General features: G+C 38.0%; 1 protein-coding gene and 1 long non-coding RNA gene across 2 annotated transcripts; one reads left to right on the forward strand and one right to left on the reverse strand.

The window, feature by feature from the left end:
- The first annotated feature begins 2,778 nt into the window (after positions 1-2,778).
- LOC114297225 (uncharacterized) lies at positions 2,779-5,943 on the forward strand. The gene is made up of 4 exons (XR_003641432.2): positions 2,779-2,993; positions 3,141-3,233; positions 4,103-4,216; positions 5,541-5,943. It is a non-coding gene; the product is annotated as an uncharacterized LOC114297225 (long non-coding RNA).
- Positions 5,944-18,289: 12,346 nt separating this feature from the next.
- LOC145802493 (laccase-12-like) lies at positions 18,290-22,122 on the reverse strand. Its single transcript, XM_082895219.1, has 7 exons — positions 22,084-22,122; positions 21,664-21,922; positions 20,811-20,936; positions 19,914-19,980; positions 19,699-19,797; positions 18,741-18,809; positions 18,290-18,651 (listed from the first exon to the last, which is right to left on the reverse strand). Exons 1-7 carry the CDS (start codon positions 22,120-22,122, stop codon positions 18,573-18,575), a joined length of 738 nt encoding a protein of 245 aa, XP_082751345.1. The 3' UTR covers positions 18,290-18,572.
- Positions 22,123-23,415: the final 1,293 nt, after the last annotated feature.

Consider the following 23,415-nt stretch of genomic DNA (forward strand, 5'->3'; position numbering starts at 1 on the left):
GCGATACCGTAGAGGCTGAGCAGTGCCTCTCTCTTTTGTACCATCCCCCATCAATGAGGCTATCAGCTCGAGGGAGCCTCCTGTGTACTCGATCGATGCCTGCAAATGAATTTGAATAATTAGTATCTGTAGAGGAATATATTTGAAATGAAATATGAAGTGCAAGTGCTAAGGTGTAGTTCATACCGGAGCCTGGCCTCGGATCCCGACAAGCTCATGACCAGCCGCTGCGGGCTCAATCGAAACATGGTAAGTCTCCTCGGTGTGCTGCCAACAAGTCAGCATGGTGGAAAGCTCTAGCCAATCAGCCCTCTGTCTTGCTCGGGAAGCCCCTCTGCCACGGGCCCTGCTCGTCCGGGTCGCTCTGGGCCTCGCTCTCATGGTAGGAACTCTCACCTTCCCAGCTCCGCGAATACTAGTCAAGGACGGCATCAAGTGTGTCTGGATAAAATCTGTATAGTTGCCCTCCGCTCGAAAGAAGTCGACATCTAGGCCTACCATGAACTAGATGACCACTTCCTCAAATAGGCTCTCTGTGGACCGCATAGACTCTAGTGGAGCCATCGAGACGATCGGGTCAGACAGGGCCATAGTCTGGCGTACGAAGCGCTCACCCAAGAACCAGGCCCAGCAAACTGGGTCCTTGAGCAGAATGTGGTAGCGAGAAATGGCCCAAGCTCCACCAAACTAGCCCTAGATCCCTGTTGGCAGCATAGCCCATGGCTGCCACGTCATCTACAAATGGAAGTTGTACAAATCGTTAGTTGCTATCAATTGTCAAATGTAAACCAGAACAGTGTTAAAGTAAAATGACTGTGTTTTGGGTTACGTCATGGGCAGCTATCGTGTCGAAGTATCGACGGAAAAACGTGAAAGGCTCGCGGGTCCTACGGCGAAGCTGACCGTCATATACCTGCGAGTAGGGGACTGTCAATGGAAGCTCCACTACAAGCTCTGGTGCGAGGGACGGAAAGTAGGCGTACACCCATAGTTGTAGGGAAAATGCAGTGGTATGTGATCAGTACAATTTTTGCACAAATGCAGAAAATGCAAAGCAGAAAGCATACAATATGAATAGATATAGAAAGTGCAAGGTAGAAAGCACATGTGTTGAAAAAAATGTAAAGCAGGAAATGTGACGTGTGATGAGGGAATTGAGATGTGTACCAACCAGGCTAGCCAATAGCTTCCGATCAAGTTCCCTCGTAGGTGAGAAACAGAGCTCATATATCCATACATCGTGGTGAGACCCGTTCCACCCCAATCGTAGAAATGAACTCAAGGAAGGGTCACCAGGGCACTCAGCAAATACAAGCCTACGGTGTTCCACCTTTTCGAAAACTAGGTGGTACCGAAGACGAACATCAAGAAACCCCTAGTGTACTGTTTTGTCTTTTCTACTGTCTCAGACTCGCTCCCTCTGAATCGCTCCGTGAACCAAGTGTATCTAACCATCCCCGTTCGGTATATAGGAGGATGTGCGCCGAGCAGCTCGAACCAAACCGCCTCCCACTTTTCCATGTTTGGGTCGAGAGGAATCAGATCACCCCTTACGTCTAAGCCGATGATCATGTAAAAGTCGTAAGGAGTCAATGTCATCTCCTCTGTGGTGGAAAAATGAAAGGAGTTGGTGGTATCTCACCACATCTCCACGAGTGCTTCTAAGAGGGGACGTCTCGCGGTGACCCGAGTCAAGCTAGAGCTGAAGAGACCGAAGCCCGTCTCGTCAATGATGTCACGAACTCCAGCTGGGAGCTCGTCATGCCAGTCTCAACCAGTCGTAGCACCATTGCCTCTGAAGGTATGAGACTCGCCCTGTGGCATAGAATAGATGAATAAGATATAAAGGGGTGCATGAAATGTAGTCAGATACCAGTGAACAATGGTACTACAAAAATCTACACTTTTGGCGACCACTTTCCGCGACCAATATAAAAGTTGGTAGCTAAAAAATACCTTTTGGTGACCAAATATTAATTAGTCGCGAATGATCATTATTTTTGGCGACCAAATATGGGTTGGTCGCAGAAAGTGGTATGCTTTTGGCGACCAACTACAAATTTGGTCGCGGAAGGTCAGATTTTGGTGACCAAAAAATAAATTGGTCGCAGAAGATCAAAAATAAATTGGTTATAGAATTGGTGACCAAAATTTTAGTCGCCAAAAACTTATTTTCCCCGACCAAAAATATTTTAGTTACCATATATTGAGTTTTGGCTACTAAAACAATTTAGTCGCCTAATGAAAAATAAAAAATTATTTTTTTCCTTTGGCGACCAAAAATTTGGTCGCCAAAAACTTATTTTCAGCAATCAAAAAAAAATTAGTCGCCAAATTAGTACTTTTAGCGACTAAAAAGAATTAGGCGCCGTCGATTGAGATTTGGTGACTAAAAAATTTTGTCGGTAAAGGTACCTTTTCTGCAACTAATCTGGTCTTTTGGTCGCCAAAAGTTTGGGAGGGAAATTTGAAATGTGGAGGTGAGAATTGAAATTTTTTTGCGACAAAAAAATGTGGTCGCCGATTATAAAACGACGTTGTTTTGTACTAGGAAAACAGAATTTTTTTTTAAAAAAAAAGTCCTAATCTCCCCTCTGTCTCTAGCTCGCTCTCTGCATCTCTCTATGTTGGTCCGCCTCTCCCTCTCTTTGTGTTCTCTCTCTCAATCAAAAGTACTATACTTATCAATTTATATAAATTTACAAAAGAAATAAATACTTTTCAAAAATTCAAAAATACATTTTTTAAAAGAATATCAACCAAAACCAATAAGACCTCAGTTTCTTACCTCCCTCCCAAAGTCGCCCATCTTTTTATTTTTTTGTTCGTAGGTAAATTCTCTCCACGATTTTCACCCTTGCACAGCCGTTCTCTCTCACGATTTGTAGTTCTCTCCCTCTCAAATGCTTGCACAGACATTTGTCGATCGTCGGGGGTTTGCGCCGTTTGACATTGCTGTGATAGACCATCGCCGCTTCATTCTGGCTTTGTAGGTTTGTCCCATCTTTGCTCTGTATCTTACTTCCCATCTGCTTCTTTGTTTCTCTGTCTGCTTTGTATCTCCATATCCAATAGATTTTTGATTTCTGGATTCTTCTTCTGTATCCGAGAACGAGCCTAATTACCTCATGCTCGCTTAGGTTCAGCTTCCACTCGAAGACGCAGAGAATGATGCGAGACATTACAATGACGATCAGTTTGATTTCGGCAGATTTGGTTACACCAAGGACAAGGTACAATGTGTATTTAGATGTTTGTATGGAAATTGTTTTGATTTTCTTATTGGTTCACTGTTTGTTTGATTTTCTGAATTGGTTTAAGGAATGATTGGATTGAGAAATCGAGAAGCTTTATTTGGTCATTGTGAAATTTTTTCGAGTTTTACGGCTTCGGTTTAGGGTTTTATTGGAAATTAAATTAGTAAGATTGGTTGCTTGGGTAGTTAACTTGATGTCTGTATTCTCTTGTTATAAGATCATATATTATGTATTGTCCATTTAGTATTTAAGTTAATGTAAAATCTTTATTTATTTATTTATTTATTTTATTAGTTTTGGCTCCATTTGTGATGCTTTGTAGGTTTTTTTTCTCCTTTACACTCAGCAGTGGAAGAAAAAAAGTTGTGTTTGTGTTGATTAAATCTAATCTCTATCAGAATTCCAATGAGGTTTAATTATGCATTCTCTAGTTTGATTGTTAATTTTATTCAAAGGGATTTCTTGTAGGAGGGACTATAAAGAATGGACAAATTTCCCTTAATTTAGGTTTGCTAATAAAGTAATTCTAATCTTCAATTCTTTTACATGATTTGATGCAACTCGAGGAAGCTATTGCTTTCGTCAAGGAAAATACTTAGAAGTTGCTTAATTCAGAACATGTGACATTGTATCCTGTATCTATACACGATCTGCCCTTGAAGAAAAACTTTCAGTTTCCTACCATGTTCAGAAAGAGATTGAAGAACTATCTATGACTAATCCTCATTGGAGAACCTGTAGTTTCTATGAATTTGAAATTTTTTTGTATAGCTTTTTAGAGGGGTCAACAAGTACATGAATTGAAAGAATGAAGCTAAAGCTTGAAACACCTATTGCAATGGCAGAGCAATTGCTTTTTGCTTAGTAAATGAACAAGTTGATGGTGTGAAAGAGTATGCAATGAAGATGGAAAGTGTTAGCATTTTGTGGAAGAGACAGACTTTATCACTGATTCATTGGTATGTTTCTTAGACTCCAAAATATTATGAGCCAGATGTAAACTTTTGCTGTCAAATCGATGTAACCAATCTATGTCTCTGACAATATTTATCAATCTTTTTCGTTCTTTTGTCCTAAATTTTATTTATGAAAGCTATACAAATACAGATTGATAGTACAATTTTATGTATTGTGAAGATTATAGAATCAAGTCTACAATTATCAAATCTTGATCTTGTTGCTTCATATGCTTTCAAAGAGAAATCTATTCCAATTCCTACCACCTCAATTACTTGAAATGACATTATTGGTCGTGCACTTTCTGATGCACAAGTAAGTACATGGTTCTAACCTGTTTGGGATTTGAGTTGGGATTTGATTTGAGTAACTTCTAATGGTAAATAATGTTGAACTCCCAAAAATAGTTTTTATTCTACTGCTCTTATTGGTCTCTTCACCAAACAACTCCAAATGATGAAGGGAACAAATAACTCATGATTTTTTAACAGCTCTTTTATCTTTTTTCTATTTCCATTTTTTATGATATGTGTTCTTTCATATATTTGTTGTTGCAAACCCAATTTATATAGTGCATTTTTAGAGGTGGCAGTAGACTGCACAATGTTTCAGATTGTTTTTGGAATATCAGTTGAAATAACTGTAGTGAATTTTACTAACGTCGTTTAAATGCTCATAGTTTAAATTGCGAATGGTTTGTGGGTTTTGGATATAGGAAAATGATCTGCTACATTGAGTTGAATGATGAATAAAAGGATTTGCACACTTAAAATTTAAAAAGGCAAAAAAAGAATATTTAAATAGAATAGAAAAAAACATAGAATATTTTGGGAAAACTAGCTTCAAAAGAGACTCCATAAAATAGAAAAATATCTTTTAGACCCACTTTGAGGTAAAAATCGGGAGTGTTGGAGTTGCTCTAAAACAATTTATATAGAAACGATCTACTCATATATACATAAAAATAATGTCAATATCAGCTATTGTTATTACTATAAATATATAATTTTATCATAAATCTTTTCTGTTATTTGTTAAGCTTGCATATTTAATGGTAGCCCAAATGTCACAAAGGAATTGATGCCACCATTCATAATTTATTTTTGTTTAACTGTTATATATGCAATGTTAAGCAATGATCTAGATGTGCCAAAATGGCATTTGCATCATTAGAACAATATTGCTAAAAAAATGTTTTTTTTACTATTTAAAGCATTTGATTGAATGTATTAGTTGTGGGCATTAATATTACCAAATGAATCGAGTTTGCACAGTTGGTGATGCAAAAATTTGATCTTTGATCTTTTTTGTCATCAATCTTTTAAGGTCTATGAGAGATCTCTGTCAAGTTCTGGTGCTAGCCCAAATGCAGCTGTTACTACTCAGTTTGTGAGAGCTGAAATGCTTCCAAGTGGCTATTTCATTCGGCCATGCAAGGGTGGAGGGTCAATTATCCATAAAGTTGATATGTTAGTTTGGATCAGCTGCCAAGCAAGTTGATATGTTAAATCATTAAAGAAGGTGAAAGGCTTCAAGTTGTGTGTCATGTTGGACTTCAAAGAGGATATAGCTTTTGAGAAGAAGAGCTTACTAAATTCAATTTGACTTGAATATGCCCTGTGCTGCACTACGGTTACATATTTTCATCTTTATTTTAAATGGAACTCAATTATTGTTTGATGATTTAGTGAAGTTACAAGAAAGGAAATTTGTTAATTATCGTTCTTAAGCTTTTTCTTTTTTAAATGTTATTGTTCCTTAATTGTGGTTGGGTTGAATGAATTTTGTTTGATATTGAATTGAATGTTTATAAACAAAAATTGATTGTTCTCAAAAAAAAAAAAAAAAAAAAAGAAGAAAGAGATTTGGTGACTAAAAAATTGGTCAGCAAATTCTACAATTTTGCGACTAAAATCATTGGTCGGCAATTCCTTACCTTTGGCGACTAAATTGTTGGTCGGCGATTCCTCGACTTTTGGCAACTGATCTGTTTGGTCGTGGAATGTGACAATTGGCGACTAAGATATTTGGTCGGGAAAATATCAATTTTCGCGACCAAAGTGTTTTAGCGACAAAGTGGATTAGTCATAGTAATGATATATTTAGCGACTAAAAATTTAGTCGGCAAATCCAACTTTTCTCGAGCATCAAAAATTTTGGTCGCGAATTACTTTTGCCGACCCTCAATTGGCGACCAAAGTAGCGACCAAAAAAATTGGTCGCGGATAACTTTTGCCGACTAAAAATGGGCTTTTAGCGACCAATTTTTTGGTCGGCAAAAGTGTTATTTCTTATAGTGTGAACAGTGATGAAAGTATAGTCAAATACAAAGTAGTGCATGAAATGCGTTAGAAATAGGATAATGCATGATGTATGAAATGTAGTCAGGTGATCAGATACAAGGCAATGCAAGAAATGCAAATAACGGAAGGCAGAATTGCAAGGCAACAGAGTTCATACCTCAACGACAATGGTCGACAAGTGAGACTCCGGCTCCTGCAGCAGGAGGTCCTCTGGTACACCACGGGCAAACTCAGTGGAGCGCCTCATGTCTCCGACAGTGGGCAACATGTGTGTCTAAGGGTGATACCTCGCCGGATCAAAAGGCCGTTCCCTCCGTGGTAGCGGCTCTACCTCAACCTCGGGCTCGAACTGCACCTCTAAGTCAGCCCCAAGGTCAACTCTCGGCTCCTCTACTACTGGAGGAATCTCGGGAGGAGCCCCATCATGAGGAATCTCATCCGCCATCTTAAAAATAAGTGCAAGATGGGTGAAAAGTGAAGAAAAATGAAGAAAAGGGGTAAACTTAGAAAAAGTCAAACCCTAAGAAAGAGAAAATAGAGAAAATTCAAAGTTAGGAAAAGTGCACAAAACTCGAGAGAAACTTGAGGGAATAAGCCTAGAATGGTGGAACTAAGGAAGGAAGCATCGAAATCAATTTTCAATTGGTTCAAAGTGAAGGAAACAAAGAGGGTTTAGCGAATCAAGTTTGTGTGGGATGTTGGAAAACACGTAGAAAGTGCAAATCCAGAAAGAAAGAATGTCTAGAGAGAGAGGGAGATGATTTTCGCACAAAGGGTTGTGAGGAAATGACCCCTAGTGACTCATATTTAAAGACCCGAGCCGAATTGGCTGATTTACCCTCGATCTACCATCGATGGCTGGCAAGGACCATTGTTGGCCGACACCTGGCCGGTGGCCTTCCCTCATGGCCGGCAGGTGGCCAGCAGCTTTCCTTGGGTTTTTGATGCTGTTTTGTGTCTTTGGTTTTCAATAATTAGGGGGATTGTCCACTGTTGGGTTTAGAATGCCTCTATGGAAACTCGAAACTGTGTTTTCAGTGCGCAATGTTCGTCACTTGTCAACACGAACGAGGTGTATCCTTTAAACATATTATAACTTTTTCCGAGAGGTAAATCAGAAGTTACTACTGAGTTTGTTTTCGTTGAATCATGTTTTGGTATCTTGCATGGAATGCGCATGTCCTACTCGTTGTTGCATGGAACATGCACTAGCATAAAATTCACATTTCATATATGTTGTTACAGGGTGTACATCTCATGGGAATTGCATGTGCATCTTGCATTCGCTCTTCAATCTTACATAGAATGTGCATTTGTTCTTGAATCATGCATGGAATATGCATCCGCTTTTGAAGTGCGCATTGAATATGCTCTCGTTATCTATTATGTATAGAAGATGCTCACGGAATCTATTATGCATAGAACATGCTTATGCATTTTGTTATGCATAGAACATGCTTATTGCGTTTTGTTATGCATAGAACATGCTTAACGCGATTTATTTCGCATAGAATATGCTCCCGTTATCTGTTTTGCATAAAACATGCTCATGTTTTGTTTCGCATAGAATATGCTTATCTTTTGTTTCGCATAGAACATGCCACTAACATTGTATCTCAATTGTTTATATTGCATAGAACATGCATTCCTGAATTACACTTGTTAGGTTTCTTTTTTGGAGATGCACGATATTGTATGTACGGTTTATTCAGAGGAGTCTTAGATGAAACTATTCATACCCTTCGAATCGCATTCTTTTACTCCATCAGTTAAAAACATTTAGGTGCGTCCCAATGTTCACACCACCCCTTCTTCCTCTCGCGTACAACGCATTAGGAATGCAAATCGGTTAAAAACATTCGGGTGTGTCCCGGTGTTCACACCACCCCTTCTTCATCTCGCGTGTAACGCATCAGGAACGCAAATCAGTTAAAAATATTCGGGGGCGTCCCGGTGTTCACACCACCCCTTCTTCCTCTCGCGTGCAACGCGTTAGGAATGCAAATCGGTTAAAAACATTCGGGTGTGTCCCGGTGTTCACGCCACCCCTTTCGGTTAAAAACATTTGGGTGCGCCTAGTGTTCACACCATCCTTTTTCTCCTTTCGCGTGCAATGCGTTAGGATCTCGGTTGAGGCCTCAGGTGTATCCGATAGTTACATCGCCCTTCATCTTTCCTGCGTGATGCCTAGTTAAGCTTGCTTAATTTTCTTACATCCTTTCTGTGTGAAATGTGGTTTGGGTTTGTGATTCTTGCGTGTGGTGCGTGGTTTTCTTTTCGTGTTTGGGATTGTTGTGCATTGTTCTAGTTTGTTTAACTGTAGCATTTCTTTACATAGCATTTGCATTTAAATGTTTCATTGCACAATCTCATTGCATGATCATAAGTTATGTTCTTGCATCATGCATATCATTTGCATTTTGCCCCAGAACTACGCTGGTTTGATTCCTTGCAAAGGGATACGTAGGCAGCCTACGGGCGCAACCATTTTTGTCTATTTTGATTGTTTGTCCAAGTCTTACGGCCTTGTCAAAATGGGTCGTCTCTGGGTTTTGACATTCACTCACGACATTTCATGATTCTGAAAACTGTCAAAGAGTGGCAACTATAGACACTCCATTTTTGACAGGCCCTTTAAGACTTGGATGTTCTTGTAGGTACATCCGATGACAAGTCTGTTTGCTCGCTAGGTGCTCGAAGTCATCAGCGGAACGCTACAGATTTTGAGCCTTTCAAACCCTGCATCCATTTTGTCTCATTTTTGGACCATACTTTGGTCTTTCCCTCATGCAGTCTTTGGTGGCCAACCGGCCATCTATGAAGGCTTCCAGCCAGAGCTTCTGGTTTGCTGGCCATTGATGTGCCTTGCCAGCCATCAATGTTGCCTTGCCGGCCATCACTGATGGTCGACCGGCCACCAGTGTTTTTTGCAGATATTTTATGCCAGCTGTTTGCACAGATGCTTGCATCTGTCCACACGTGGAGGGCTGGATCTCCTTGTATAGATTTCATGTTTTCTATAAATAGGAGACCTCTCTCTCTCTCTCTCTCTCTCTCTCTCTCTCTCATGTTTTGAGGTTAGAAAAATTAGACTCAAAATTTTTCCTCTCTCTTTACAATTCTCTCTCTCTTTACAAATTTTCTATACTTTTGCCTCCATTTCCTACACTCTTGCCTATACTTCCTTAACCAAATCCCTTGACCCTTGAACTGAGGTTCCAAGAGATCTTGTTTGAGCTCTAGAAAGTGGTTTTGCTTGGAATTGTGGCCTAGAATCACTCTTCTCTTCAAGAGGTAGCATATTTGTTTCACTAGCTTGCTTTGACTACTTGTTTTCCTATCTTTCTCCCATTGTTTTGGGCTGTTTTTGAGCTTTAGAAAACTCTGTTTTCATGGGCTGAAATTGGTGCTTTTGGCCATTTGAGGTTAGGGGGTGGCTCATCCCTCTTTATTCCTTGTTGTTAGGGCCTTTGCACCTTCGTTTCCCATTTTAAAACCATCTTTTTCGGGGCTTTTTACCACTGAATTTCAGAGTATTTTCAATGAGAAAAATCATGTTTTGAAGTCCAAAATTGGAGGGGTTAGCCTCCCCTCGTTGTGTCTTGTTTGCTAGCCTAGTTGTTGCCATGTGTTAGCTTATTTTTCTAGCTTGTTTTAGCTTAATTCCGACATGTTTTTGCCTTTATTTTAGATTGCTTTAGCTCTGTTTTGGGCTGTTTGGGCCAGTTGAGGTTTGTTTTGCATGGTTGTAGTGCAATAGTCCTCACAAGCTTGGTGTTTTAGGCTCTAGACACCTTATTGTTTGAGTTGATAGCATTTGTTTATGCTTTTATCACTCATTTCCAGCACTTAATCATCTCTGCAACCTCCCTCTTTTCTTGGTTTTTATTTTTGCTTATAAAGTGGTTCAAACCATTTGCTTGTTTAAAGCATGAAATTGAGGTTTTGTGCTTAATGGTTTATTCCCTTTGGGGGTTCATTACCAATGACATGATGTCTCTTTCATGCCGAAAACAACCTTTAGTTTGAGTTTTCTTTCCATTAGAGGACTATAATTCACCATTTGGACTTAATTGGATTAAGGAATGGTTGGTAAGTTAAAGTAACTAAAACTTGAGACTAAAATGGTGAAAGATAATAATTGGTTGTGTTCAATCGGACGTTAAATGAACACATGGAACTGAGACCATTTCATACTTGCTAGTGATGAAATGATCTAAGTCTCCAAGGTCAACTTCTTCCCTTGATCTTTCAAGAAATGGAGGAGGTTAGAGTCTCATTTTGCATTTATTGAACTTGCACTTCTTGAGTCATAAGCTAACATGTAATGAAATTGCTTGATTTGGTGGTTTGTGGCTTGAGTTCATCAATCCTTGGATTTGTTCATGAAAAGGAGGGATGATGAGTTGTGCAAACAATCTATGGGAATACCCTCTTTTTGCTCTGTTTGTACTCTATTGCAGCATGGTGAACCAATGTATCAGTGGTCGGTAGGCCACCATCCTTGGTCGGCAGTGCAGCATTAATGGCCGGCAGGTGGGCCGGTAATATTTCCCAGTGGCCGACTGGCCACTGATGCAAATCTCAGCAGAATGTTGGTAAGGTGCTGCAAAATGGTTCTGGAAGTGTTCAACTCTGCAAATAGAGGCTTTCGATAGCAAAGCGAAGCTCTTTCCGGGTGAAATCCGAGCACGCACATGCACATCCATCATTTCCCGGGGCTGGGCAGTTGATTACTTTGGAATTGAGTTGTAATACTTTAATTAGCTAAGCAGTTAATTAAATGTGATGTAATTATTTAATTAGTTAACTAGAATAATTAAGTAATTAAAGTGCTGCAATAATTAGTTAATTATTTTAGGTAGTTATTTATTCAAGTGTTGTAATAATTAACTTAATTAGCCTAGCCCTAATTAGTTGCTAGTTAGCTTGGCTTATTTCATTCGGACTCTCCTTCGTGAGAGTGTAATGTAATAATGTGTATGTCTTCCAACTGCACGTCTTTCTCCCTTTTATTTAATCCTTTTTGATGGTTAGATTAGAGACATGTTTCAATTAACATACCTTATGCTTGCATACATTCATTTTGTGTTGCATACACCGAGGCTCGACGCATCATTCAAACTGCATTGTCATTTCAATACTTCTTTGAATACGTGTTTAACCACATGATATTTCATTAATTCATACATCATATTAGTAGCCGAGCCTATTAATTGCATATTGCATGTGTTGCATTAGACATCTTGTATAGTTAGGAATCATGCATATTTTTCTAACTCATATCTTCTTAGCTTGGAGTACTAGGTGAGTTTTTAACACTTTAGCATACTTGCATGAGTATGAGTGATTGCCATGATCTAGCATGCTTGTCATGAAGCTAAGTGCTTAAATGATAAACTGCTTGAATGCATGTGGATGAAGGCTTGTTGTTTGAATTGGAATGATTCAATGAATGTACATTTAAGCCCACTTTGTTGAGAGGCAAATTCGCAAACTTTAAGCCCACTCGAAGTGGCAAAATTCAAACCTTTTTCACAAAAACAAACATGAAATTGAATTGTTTCAATTCGAGCGAACTAGTCTATACTTGCTTGTGCGCATGACATAGTAAAGTAGCCTAATAACCGGAATTAGAGTACATAATGTTGACAAAAATTATATCATGATTAGTAGAGGTCGATCTCTGATTGGACAATCGGGAGTGCTAAATTCAGGACCTTCCCTTCTCATACCTAAGTTCCCGAGCCGAGGCAACTTTGGTGATGACGGACACGTGGCCTTTGGCACGAGTCATGGGTTTCCTAAATTTTCTTAAAATAATAAAATATTCAGGTGGCGACTCTATATCTGGCAAAGCAGTCAAATTTTAGCATTTTTTTATTTAAAATCGATTTTTCAAAAGGCTTGCCAGATTTGGACTATTTGGTGTTTGTCAATTTCACATTGCACTTGTGAGATTAGATTCAGAACCGTGGGAGTCCGAACTATAGGGCTTTCTTTTCAAACCTTTCAAAGGGGGCACGAAAAAGCCGAGCTACAGAGACCAGCGGGTTTGTTGCAATCCTTGCCTATAACCTAGTGGAAGTGGGAGCATGTCACGATGGATTTTATTGTGGGTCTTTCGAGGACTCAATGGGGGTAATGGCACCATTTGGATGGTAGTTGACCGACTGACCAAGTGAGCGCACTTTGTACCTATGTTCACAAGTGACTCGGTAGATTATCTAGCCAACCTTTACATTAGGAACATTGTTCAACTTCATGAGGTCCCGGTGACGATTGTCTCAAATAAAGATCCACGTTTCACGACTCGGTTCTGGAAGAGCTCGCAGAATGCCTTAGGCACTAAGTTGACTTTTAGCATCGCTTATCATCCTCGGACTGATAGGCAGTCAGAACGTACCATTTAGATTCTTGAGGATATGCTTTGGGGTTGTGTTATCAACTTTAAGGGGTCGTGGGAGAGACACTTGCCTTTAGTGGAGTTTGCTTATAACATTAGCTTCCAGTCGAGTATTGGTATGGCACCGTTTGAGGCCTTGTACGACTGACCGTATAGATCTCCAATGTACTGGGCTGAGATGGGTGATGCACCGATGATAGGTCTTGAGTTAGTCCGAGAAATGACTGAGAAGGTTGCGCTTATTCGTAAGAGGTTGGTCACAGCTCAGAGCCGTCAGGAGAGCTATGCCGATCGTAAGAAGAAACTGTTATCCTTTGAGGTAGGAGATCACATCTTCTTGAAGAAATCACTTAGACGAGGTTTGATGAGGTTTGGGATGAGTGGAAAGTTATCCCCTAGGTTGATTGGGCCTTTTGAGATCTTAGATCGGATTGGGGAGGTAGCTTACCGTTTGGCCTTATCGCCACAGCTTTCTGGAGTTTATGACGTGTTTCATATCTGTATGCTCCGGAAGTATGAGTCGGATCTATCACACGTGTTGGATTGGACTAAGCTAGAGGTAGATGATGATGCCTCGCATGAGGGGAGACCGATTAGAGTTTTAGATACTCGAGACCAAGTCTTGCGTGGCATGACAATTCCTTTGGTGAAGGTGTTGTGGAAACATCACAAGGTTGAGGAAGCAACTTGGAAACATGAGGCGGAAGTCCGTGAGAAGCATCTGGACCAATTAGTTGATGATTGAACTTGTATTGAAAATCTGGTCATGTTAATATAATATAAACATTTTGTATGTTTTGGAGATATGAATTGTGTATTTAGTGATGAGAATGTGTATATCACGGTAGTGAGAATGAATGACTGGTGGATAGGTAATGGTGACAAAATTGAATTGCTATCAATGTTAGAGTTGATTTAATCATGATTTTGTTGTTGATTTAAAATTTCGGGGACGAAATTCCCTAAGGGGGGAGGTTATAGCGATTCAGGATTAGACTCTACCCATTTGTTGCTTTGGAATCCGGGAACCATATCTGTAGTGGTCGTCATTCTCTCTTCTCCTATTGGATTTTGGTATGAGGGTTGACACCATCCTTGGTGGTGTCGACACTGCCTTCTTTCTTGTGTTTTGTTCGACTCCTGGGTCGACACCAGCCTTGGTGGTGTTGACACCACCTTGCTCCTGTGCCCTTAGGGTGGCTACTAAAATTTGTGGTCGACACTAGGCTTAGAGTTGTCAACACTTACCCTGTTATTTGCCTCTGGGGTCGACACTAGTCTTGGTCAGGTCGACCCTTCCATTGCTGCTTTGTTTTGGGTTACATACTAAAATAAAGGGTCGACACCATGTGTTCTGAGGGTCGAGCCTCCCCTTGTTTTATTTTGGGTTGCATTCTTAAATAAAGGGTCGACACCACTGTCTCCTAGGGTCGACCCTTGTCTAGTACAAAACATTAGTGTCCCAGCTTTCTTTTTGAGGGTCGACACCACTGTCTTGAGGGTTAACCCCTATGAGTCGTTTTTCCAAATTTTGGTTCGGTGTTGGGTACTACTTTTGGAGGAGGGGGTTTGACTTATTCTTTCCTTTGACTTTAGGGCTATTATTCAACCACTATAAATAGGCCTTAAACTTATTTTTCTCACTCACTTTTCCTTTCTTTATCCATCTCTTCTCTCTTTGAACCGTGACTTCTCTCTTTTCTCTCAAAACCTAACTTTTCTCACCTAGATCTTCAGATATACTCATCTAGAGGCACCTTCTCATCTTGGTCCTTTGAAATAGATTGTATATTGTCTCAAGGGCTTCCTTTTGATCCGAGTGGTTCATGATTTCGTTGACATTGAGTTTTTTTGAATTCTTCTCTTCCACCTTCTAAGCTTGATGTAGAGATTCTCCGCACTTTCTTATGAGTCTTAATTTATTTATTTGTCTTTATGAAACCACTTTGTGAAAGAAATGGATTTTTGGAAAATCTTGAGTTTTTGGTTCAAAATCAAAAGGAGGGGTTTTCAAATGGTTTATTGGGAATGGTTGTGGATCTATGTATATAAATGAAATATGTCAAGATGATGGATTTTACCTTGAAAATTAACTTATAAAGGGAAGAGGGTTTTGTCCTAAAAATCACAAATGTTGATTTTTGTAGTGATAAATGGCAATGATATTAAAATTGTGAAATTGTGCTGATGTTGGTAAGGACTGTGGAGTTGAGTATGTATTACCATTTACATCTTGAAATTTGGAAAGTTTATCTTTATGGAATTTAATTATCTATTTAGAGATATCTGTTTTGGGTTATTAGTGGAGGATAGCTATGATTGTTGTAGAATTGCATAAGAATTTGGGGAATTGAAACTATTTTCTCATCCATTGCATTGAGCATTGTTGCATATCCAACACATTTGGAAATATTGTTGTTTTGAGGAAAAAAGGGTAGATACCTTGGTGAATATGGGTAGTAGTGTAGTTGTGATATTAAGTTGGCCTGTGCGTCCTTGGTGAAAGACCAGAAACCCGTATGGATAGATGTCGAGCCTTCCAGTTAATATTGGTAAAAATGACAAATTTGTAGTACTTGCATAATCTACTTGTAGATGCGTCCTAGAGATTCATTGTGTTGTATTCATTGGCCTGTTTTCTATTATAAAAGAAATGATATCTTGTATTGAGAGATAAACTTGGCATTGCACGGTTTTGAAAAGAGAAAATGAAAATAGTTTGGCATGAGCATTGCATATACATTTTACCCTTGTATCTTTGTTAAGATTCATATACTATATTGGATTATTTTTATTGGGCTTTGGCTCAATCTATGTAGGAAAAACTATTTCCAGGTGTTCGTGATATGCCTCTGCCAAGGCAATAGCTTGGGAGAATTTGGAAGCAAGGGCTTCATTTTGTTTATTCTTGTATTTATTTGTACAATCCTAGGGCTTTAATTGTATTGGATCTAAATCCGTTTTGTTGTAACCAAGTACTATCTTGGAAAACTGTAAGCCTTTAGGACATTTCTTTTACTTGAAGTTCATTTCATTGTGTAATATATGCAATGGATTCAGGGATATGCTTTTGAATGTATATCCGCATATGTCACTCTTTTGTGAACTTAATTGGAACTTAATGGAATATAATTACCTTCTTATTGTTGTCATCTATTAATATTGTAGTTGGGTTATTGTGTTCATTTTGGTGCATTAGAAACAATCTACAGTAAATGCAAGCCGTGGTTTCTCACTTTTATGACTTGTTTTTTTTTTCATGTCTTAAATAATTTCCCAATCATGACATGCCTATTGCGTAGGTCGTGAATGCTAATTACGATGATTTTTTACGGCTTGCAATGTTAGTCGTAAATATTAAAACTTTCTATGGCGTGCATATGGCGTGCCGTTAATATATTAACTATACACGACACGCGTAAACAAATTGTTAAAAATATTGAACATTTCATGGCGCACAAAAAGCCAGCCGTTAAAAATTGCACTTTTCACGACGCACAAAAAGTCAACCGTTTAAAATATTACACTTTCCACGACACGTGATTGTTGTCGTGAAAAGTACGATCAGAAAAAAAAATAGCGCCAAAATGAAAAATTTGAGCGCCAAACACCAAAAAATAAAAAATGAAAACAATCAAAACCCTAACTCTTAAGCCCCAATGATTGGTTCTATCATCAAGTTTCTCTCCAGGTCTCTCTCTCTCTCTCTCTCTCTATCTCTCTCTCTCTCTCCCCCTCTCTCTCTCACTCACACACATACACACACATTTGCATTTCAATTCCTCACATTAAGTCTCTCTTTCTATCTCAATCTGTCTCTCTCTCTCTCTCTCTCTCTCTCTCTCACACACACACACACACTCATGGCGATTTCAAGGTCCCAAACCAAAACCCTAAGTTTTTCTCCCTTTTTATAGATCATTGGGGTTTTCAAAATTTTAAATTTTTTTTGGTTGTTGTTGTTGTTGTTTTGGGTTTTCAGAGTTACAGGTTCATCGAGAGTGGGTCGACAGCAAATGGGTTTGACTCGAAAAGCAAGTATGGGTTTAGTGTCTTGCTTTCTATTGTTTTGGGGTTTATGATATGCGCTTTGATTTCGGCTAGTATATGATGCTAGAATTTGATTTCTAGGGTTTTTGACAATGAGGAATTTGATGAAATATCTTGAAATATCTAAGGCCAAACATGTTTTGATTTCTAGGGTTTTTGACAATGAGGAATTTGCTTTAGTTGGTGGTTCTAAAAGAATGCAACCTTGGGAATGAACTTGCAGGGTGTCTTAGGTTGGCAACTTGTGGAGCACAAACTGAAAATCAGAATATTATTGCATATGGCATCCTTCTTTTTGTAAGTGATCAGCTTACTCTTAAATAATATTAACGACACAGAATTGAATGTAGTGTCTTATAAAGGTGAAATAAAATGTTTTATCAATTTTGGTTTTTAATTTTAATTTTACTTTCTATCAGTAACTTAGATTCACTACTGGTCACAATCATGTTCCTGTGCTTTGTCTGGTGGTTCTTTATTTTTATTTATTTAATTTATAAAAAATCAATATTGAAAGTGTGTGCATAAGGAAAAGGGCAACATGTTTCATCATGTTAGTGATCCTTTCTGTGTTCCAGGGTACTACCCAAACTGGGCTACCCCCACTACGAAAAAATTGCTTTTTTGCGACGGAAAATGCCGTCACAAATACTCAAAACGCCGTCTCAAAAGGTTTTTTCCGACGGTAACTGACCTTTTGCGACGGCAAGTGGGGGGTCGCAACAAAGGGGGTTGCAAAAGGGTTTTAGCGATGGTATAACGCCGTCGCAAAAAAAAGGCGACGGCAAAAATACCTTTTTGCGACGGAAAAATGTTGTCGCCATTAACACATGAAAATCTGAGTTTTTTTGAGACGGCACTGTGTTGCCGTCGCTAAAAGGGTTATTTGCGACGGCACAAATACCGTCGGAAAAGGGTTATTTGAGACAGCACTTGATACCGTCGCTAAGTACTATTGGCGACGGCAAATGACACCGTCGCTAAAAAACTTCATTTTCAACAAATGCCCTATCTTTTGCGACAGCATTACTGCCATCGCAAAAAACCCTGGTTCTATTTTTCTTTTTGAGACGGTGTGTGCTGCCATCTCAAAAAGAAAAAAAAAAAAACTATAATAAAATTATTAAAAATATGAAAATGGCCTGTATTAAATGAAAAATAACTAAAAAAATTATTTTCATTCAGAATTGTTTTCCTGCATTTCTAAAAATTATGAGCTGTGCATACAATTGTTTTCCTGCATTTCTAAAAATTATTTTCATTCAGAATTGTTGGTCTCAACTATGATTCAGGTTATCTGGACTCGAGGAAAAGCATGCATTCACACCAGGAACATGAAATCCATCAAGCAACTTTGATATATAACATATTTTCCATCCTAAGCAATGGGGAAATAGAAAGTAACAACATATAAAATCACCAACGAATTTCTCATTAACCAAACCCATAACACCAAGGCTATGTTTGGTGCCATGGAATGGGACTACATTTTTGGCAATGGACACACAACAATTATGGTTCCGAATGATAAAAATTTAGAGGTGCCTAAGAAAAGCATAATGGATCTGGCATTCTAATATTCTAATCACAAAACCAGCATCACGTCCTAGAACTTGAAATCCTTTTTCTTCGATTTTCCATTCTTTTCCTGCATTTTCCGTTTCCTCTTCTTCTCATTCTGAAAAATTCCACCTCATCAGAACAAAAGTGTCCATAAATACTAATTAAAACAAGTACAAAATCAGAAAGATTGTGAGAGATGCACACCTCGGCAACCATGCCACTGAAATCCTCCCGCTGACTACGCAGCTTCTCCTCCTCCTTGCTTCCTCATACCTGTGAAATGCAAAATAAATATGAATTAAGCGCCTTGTAGCTAATGTCAACACGGCATACCATGAGATGAATATATCCCCAATTCCCTCGAAGACTGTCAACACAGCCAGGATAACCCTGAAAAATAACCCAATTTGTTATTGTTAGATTTTAGTGTAGAAGCTAGGCTTGTGTTTCCTTCTCAAAGGGCGTTTTGCCTCTGGGTGTATAATGAGTTTCATTGTAATATCGTTCTCTTTTTTTATTTATTTTTTTATTTTTTATAGGATACCCTTAAATTTCTTTGTTTTTGGTACACCAACCACACTGGAAATCAATATATTCATCACATTGTACCGACTGTCTTCTTCTCAAAATAGTTCGCATCTGAGCAATGGAGTTGACCCAGTAAACAGGGCATTGATGCTGCAGCTCATGTTTCCAGGATCTAGGCTAAATAAAAAATAAAAATAAAAAATTCCTTGGTATCCATTCAATAAGTTTATTCTTGATCTAATAACAAAACAAATGCAAATTGGACCATCTCAGATTATTTCTCATGCCTGTAAATTAGCATCATCCATTTTTCTTCCATGATCATGATGTTGGTTAGGTAAATATATAAATCTAAAAAATAATCATTTAATGAAATTTGATGTGTTTAGAAGAACTAAAGTTTGGGAAGACTAAATAAGTGCACTTTTTGACTTTTTTTGTATTATGTGTAGAAAAAGTAGAGAAGAGATGTTGATTGATGTGACCCAAAAAAGATAAAAAGATGAAATAAGTGCACTTTTTTAGGTTAGCCAAACTAAATACACATCTAAAAAATGAAAACAAATTTCAATCAACCCCAACTGCAAAAAAAAAAAAAAAAAAAAAAAAAAAAACAAATAAAGAAGTTTCTTGCCAATATTGACACCAAAATTGAAGCTCTGCCTTCTCAACTTTGTTCTTTTCCATGGTTTTGAAACACTCAAAGGCAGGGTACGCATACCCAAGAACCAACCTGCCATCCAAATTCATATAATCAGAATAGGTAAAATTAAGAAAGAAAAAGAAAAAGAAACAAAAATAAAGCAGAGAAGGAAAAAGTGCAAAAAGAAAGATTAGTTGTTCACATACACAAGTCCTTTGGTAATGAATTCTCCCAGCATCCTTAATGCCTCTGTCTCTGAACCAACCAAAATTCCTAAACAACCAAAGATTTAAAACATATGTGAATTTTTAAGAAGTTGACTAGTCACACAAAATATTTTCCAAAATTTTGAAAGTATCCCTAAGATTCAAATTTACGGCAAGTGTTAAATCTTTCATAATTTAAGATACAATCAGCTTCATAGAGTAAAATGAAAAACTTCAAAAGGACCACTTTAAGAAGCATCCACGGTGTAAAACTCAATGCGACGTCAAGCATATCTAACTATAGTGCATTACTATTCTAGAAGTAAACCTTCAAAGAGATTGCTGCGAGAAGAGATAATGTTTTCATAAAAGGTCAAAGCATGGAAGCAAAATGTAGATTGTCAGAAAAATGCCATGCCCATTCCAAAATCCCTTAGATAAATGGCATGTCTAGCAAAGTCTCAAAATCATTTGAAAAGAAAGGGGCACGGGTATCAATCAGCATCTTAATTTTAAAAATTCCATTGGCATCTAATTCCTAAAAACCCTATAGGATAAATGCCTTATTAATGAAGAAACATCAAGTAATTTTTAAAATGCAAAACTAGACTTTTTTTTAGAATGGAGATTCCATTTACAGTTACTCTCGTTCAAATTTGCCATTGCTCAATATGGCCTAGTAATCTTACACATTGGACTGGTTAGATTGCTACGGATTGGAAGGAAAATTAGTTTCATCCTCCTGATGATGTTATATGGATGTTATGAAAGATTATTCATGAACTACCTTCTTTAAAAGATTTAGTTAGTAAAATGTTAAATGATCAACAATGGTCAATCATGATTTCCACTGCAATATTTATTCAAGTCAGACACATGCAAATAGTCGCAACCTACCACTAGAACAATTAAAGAAAGCTCCTGGTTGGCCATTGATGACATAAGCATCTGCCCGCGGTAAGTTTGCCCCTACAGAGAGATCATAATGAAGCTTTTTGTTCAAATCAAAAGTAAACCAAGATACTGCAAATGCAAAAGAGAGTTGATGAATATCTTAGGGGGAAAAAATAGTCACAATTGAAGAGAGTAAAAGAATAAAATTGTACTTAATCTAATAAAGCTTCTTGACACAGCTGCTATACTTGATCAAGTTTGAGGGATTCATTTGATTGCACAACATTATTAATATATCTAGGTTAGCTTTTATTTTGTTTTGACCGTATAAAATGTTTAATAATAAGCATACATACTTGAATTTTCCTTTCTTATTAATGCTATTTTTTCTTGTTCTGCCATTGCATGTGAAGATCATTAGAAGTTACACACTTTTGGTATGAATTAAGATGTTTTAGTGTTACCCATATGACATTTAAATTTTCATGCAAAATATTTGACAAGTAGACCAGTAATTTTATTTTATTTTATTTTTCCTATTCACATCTTTTTTCATAGCAACATTGAGAAACTCTTTTCAGTTGAAGTATTTCATCAAATGGCTGACATGCTTAGAAACACATTGCAACAATTTAGAGGCAGATGGGTTGCAGAAACAAAATCGTAAATATATAATAGAAGTGAACCGGAAATTTTTTTGCAATGTCAATAAGATTACATTCTAGTTGAAGCTAGAAGTGATGCTAATATCAAGAATGTTATGCATACATATACATGTAATATATAGTAAAAAAGCTAGCTCAAATTGATGGTTAATTGCTTCAAATTTTTTTTTTGATGGTTAACAAAGGCATACCAAGTACTATGATTTGTCCTTCATCAGGTTCAGGAAAAGGGTAAGTGGTGCCCTCTACTGGCAAGATGACAATGGCACCATGGACACTACTCAGTGTCCAGTCACTGTGGGCATGCCACCAAAGAGTTCCTTCCTCATCGGAAAATATGACCTTATATGTGTAGTTTGTTCCGGGTTTGATGTGACACTGTGTGATGTACTCTGGGCCATCTGACCATGGATTTCTTGGTTGCTTCACTCCATGCCCGCACACATAATACTAGTATTCATTCACCTTTTAACATGTCAATCTCACAATCCATTTTCTTGGGCAAAGCAAACCATTGCTATTCACTGCCCTCCCTCCTCTAAGTTTTTGTTCTACTTTCACCAACTCATTCGAATTTGGGTTTCTCAAGTTTCTAAAAAATTCTTAAGAACAAATTCAACAAAATCAACATGAATCTGATTAACATACATACACACAGATTCAACAATTCCTTAAGAACAAACACACAGAGAGTGATCGGTGCAGAATAAAATAAACAGAACAGATCAGATTCCAAAACAAAACAAACACACAGATTCCAAAACAAACAGAACAGATCTGTTGGTCCAAAACAAAAAAACAGAACAGATCTGTTAGATCGGTACAGAGATGAGAGATCAGGGAGAGAGAGAGAGAGAGAGAGAGAGAGAGAGAGAGAGAGAGAGGCATACTTGTGAGTCGATCGGTGCAGAGATGCAACACCAGAGTGAGACTGATGAGGTGAGGGAGACAGATCAGATCAGAGAGATATCTGATATATATATACATATATATAAAACAAAAAAAAAGCAACGATCTGGGCGAGAGAGAGAGAGAGAGACAGAGATTGAGAGAGAGAAAGTTTACCTATGAGTAAATCGGCGGTGGGATGATCGGTGCGATGAGATGAACAATGAGAGAGTCAGAGAGTGATCGGTGCAGATATGAAGAACAACGAAACGAGAGAGTGAGAGAGAGAGATAGTGATGAGTTGAACTTGAGATGAGACTGAGAGAGTGAGGAGACAATTAGGGTTCTAAGAGATTGGGGATTTTGGGGGGCGCAGGAATAGAAAAAAATGGGGGAACCGAGCGGACGGGATTGGGAAAAAAAAAATTAAATAATAATAATTTTCATCATAAATGAATATTTAAATAATAAAAAAAATAAATAATAATTTTCATTTTCATCATAAATGAATATTTAATGAATGAAAAATTATTATTATTATTTTTTATTTGGTAGAAGTAAAGATAATATTTTAATGAAAAATATTTTCTATTAAGAGTGATGAGTGAGAGAGCGACGGAGAGAGAGAGAGAGAAACAAGCAGACAAAGAGAGAAAGAGATAGAGAGAAAGACAAAAAAAGAGAGAGAAACAGGAGATGAACGATACAAAAAGAGAGAGAAAGAGAGCAAAAAAAGATGAACGAGAGAGAGAATAGAAAAATAGAGAGATAGAGAGAAAAGAGATGATCGAGAGAGACAGAGAGAGAGAAAAAAGAGAGATGAGGGAGAGAGACAGAGAGAGAAAACAAATGAGAGGGATAGAGAGAAGAAAGATGAACGAAAGACACACACAGACAGATAGACAAACAGACAGAGAAAGAAGAGTGATGAGTGAAAGAGAGAAAGAGAAGAATGGTGGTAGTTGAATAGCATTTGCAGTAGTGGTAAATGTGGTAGAGAATATGGGTGGTGAGAGAGAGAGATGAGTGAGAGACGAATAGAGAAAAGAGATAGA

The sequence above is a fragment of the Camellia sinensis genome, chromosome 11 (assembly GCF_055761805.1).
Source record: "Camellia sinensis isolate YWXY chromosome 11, ASM5576180v1, whole genome shotgun sequence".
Lineage (NCBI taxonomy): Eukaryota > Viridiplantae > Streptophyta > Magnoliopsida > Ericales > Theaceae > Camellia > Camellia sinensis.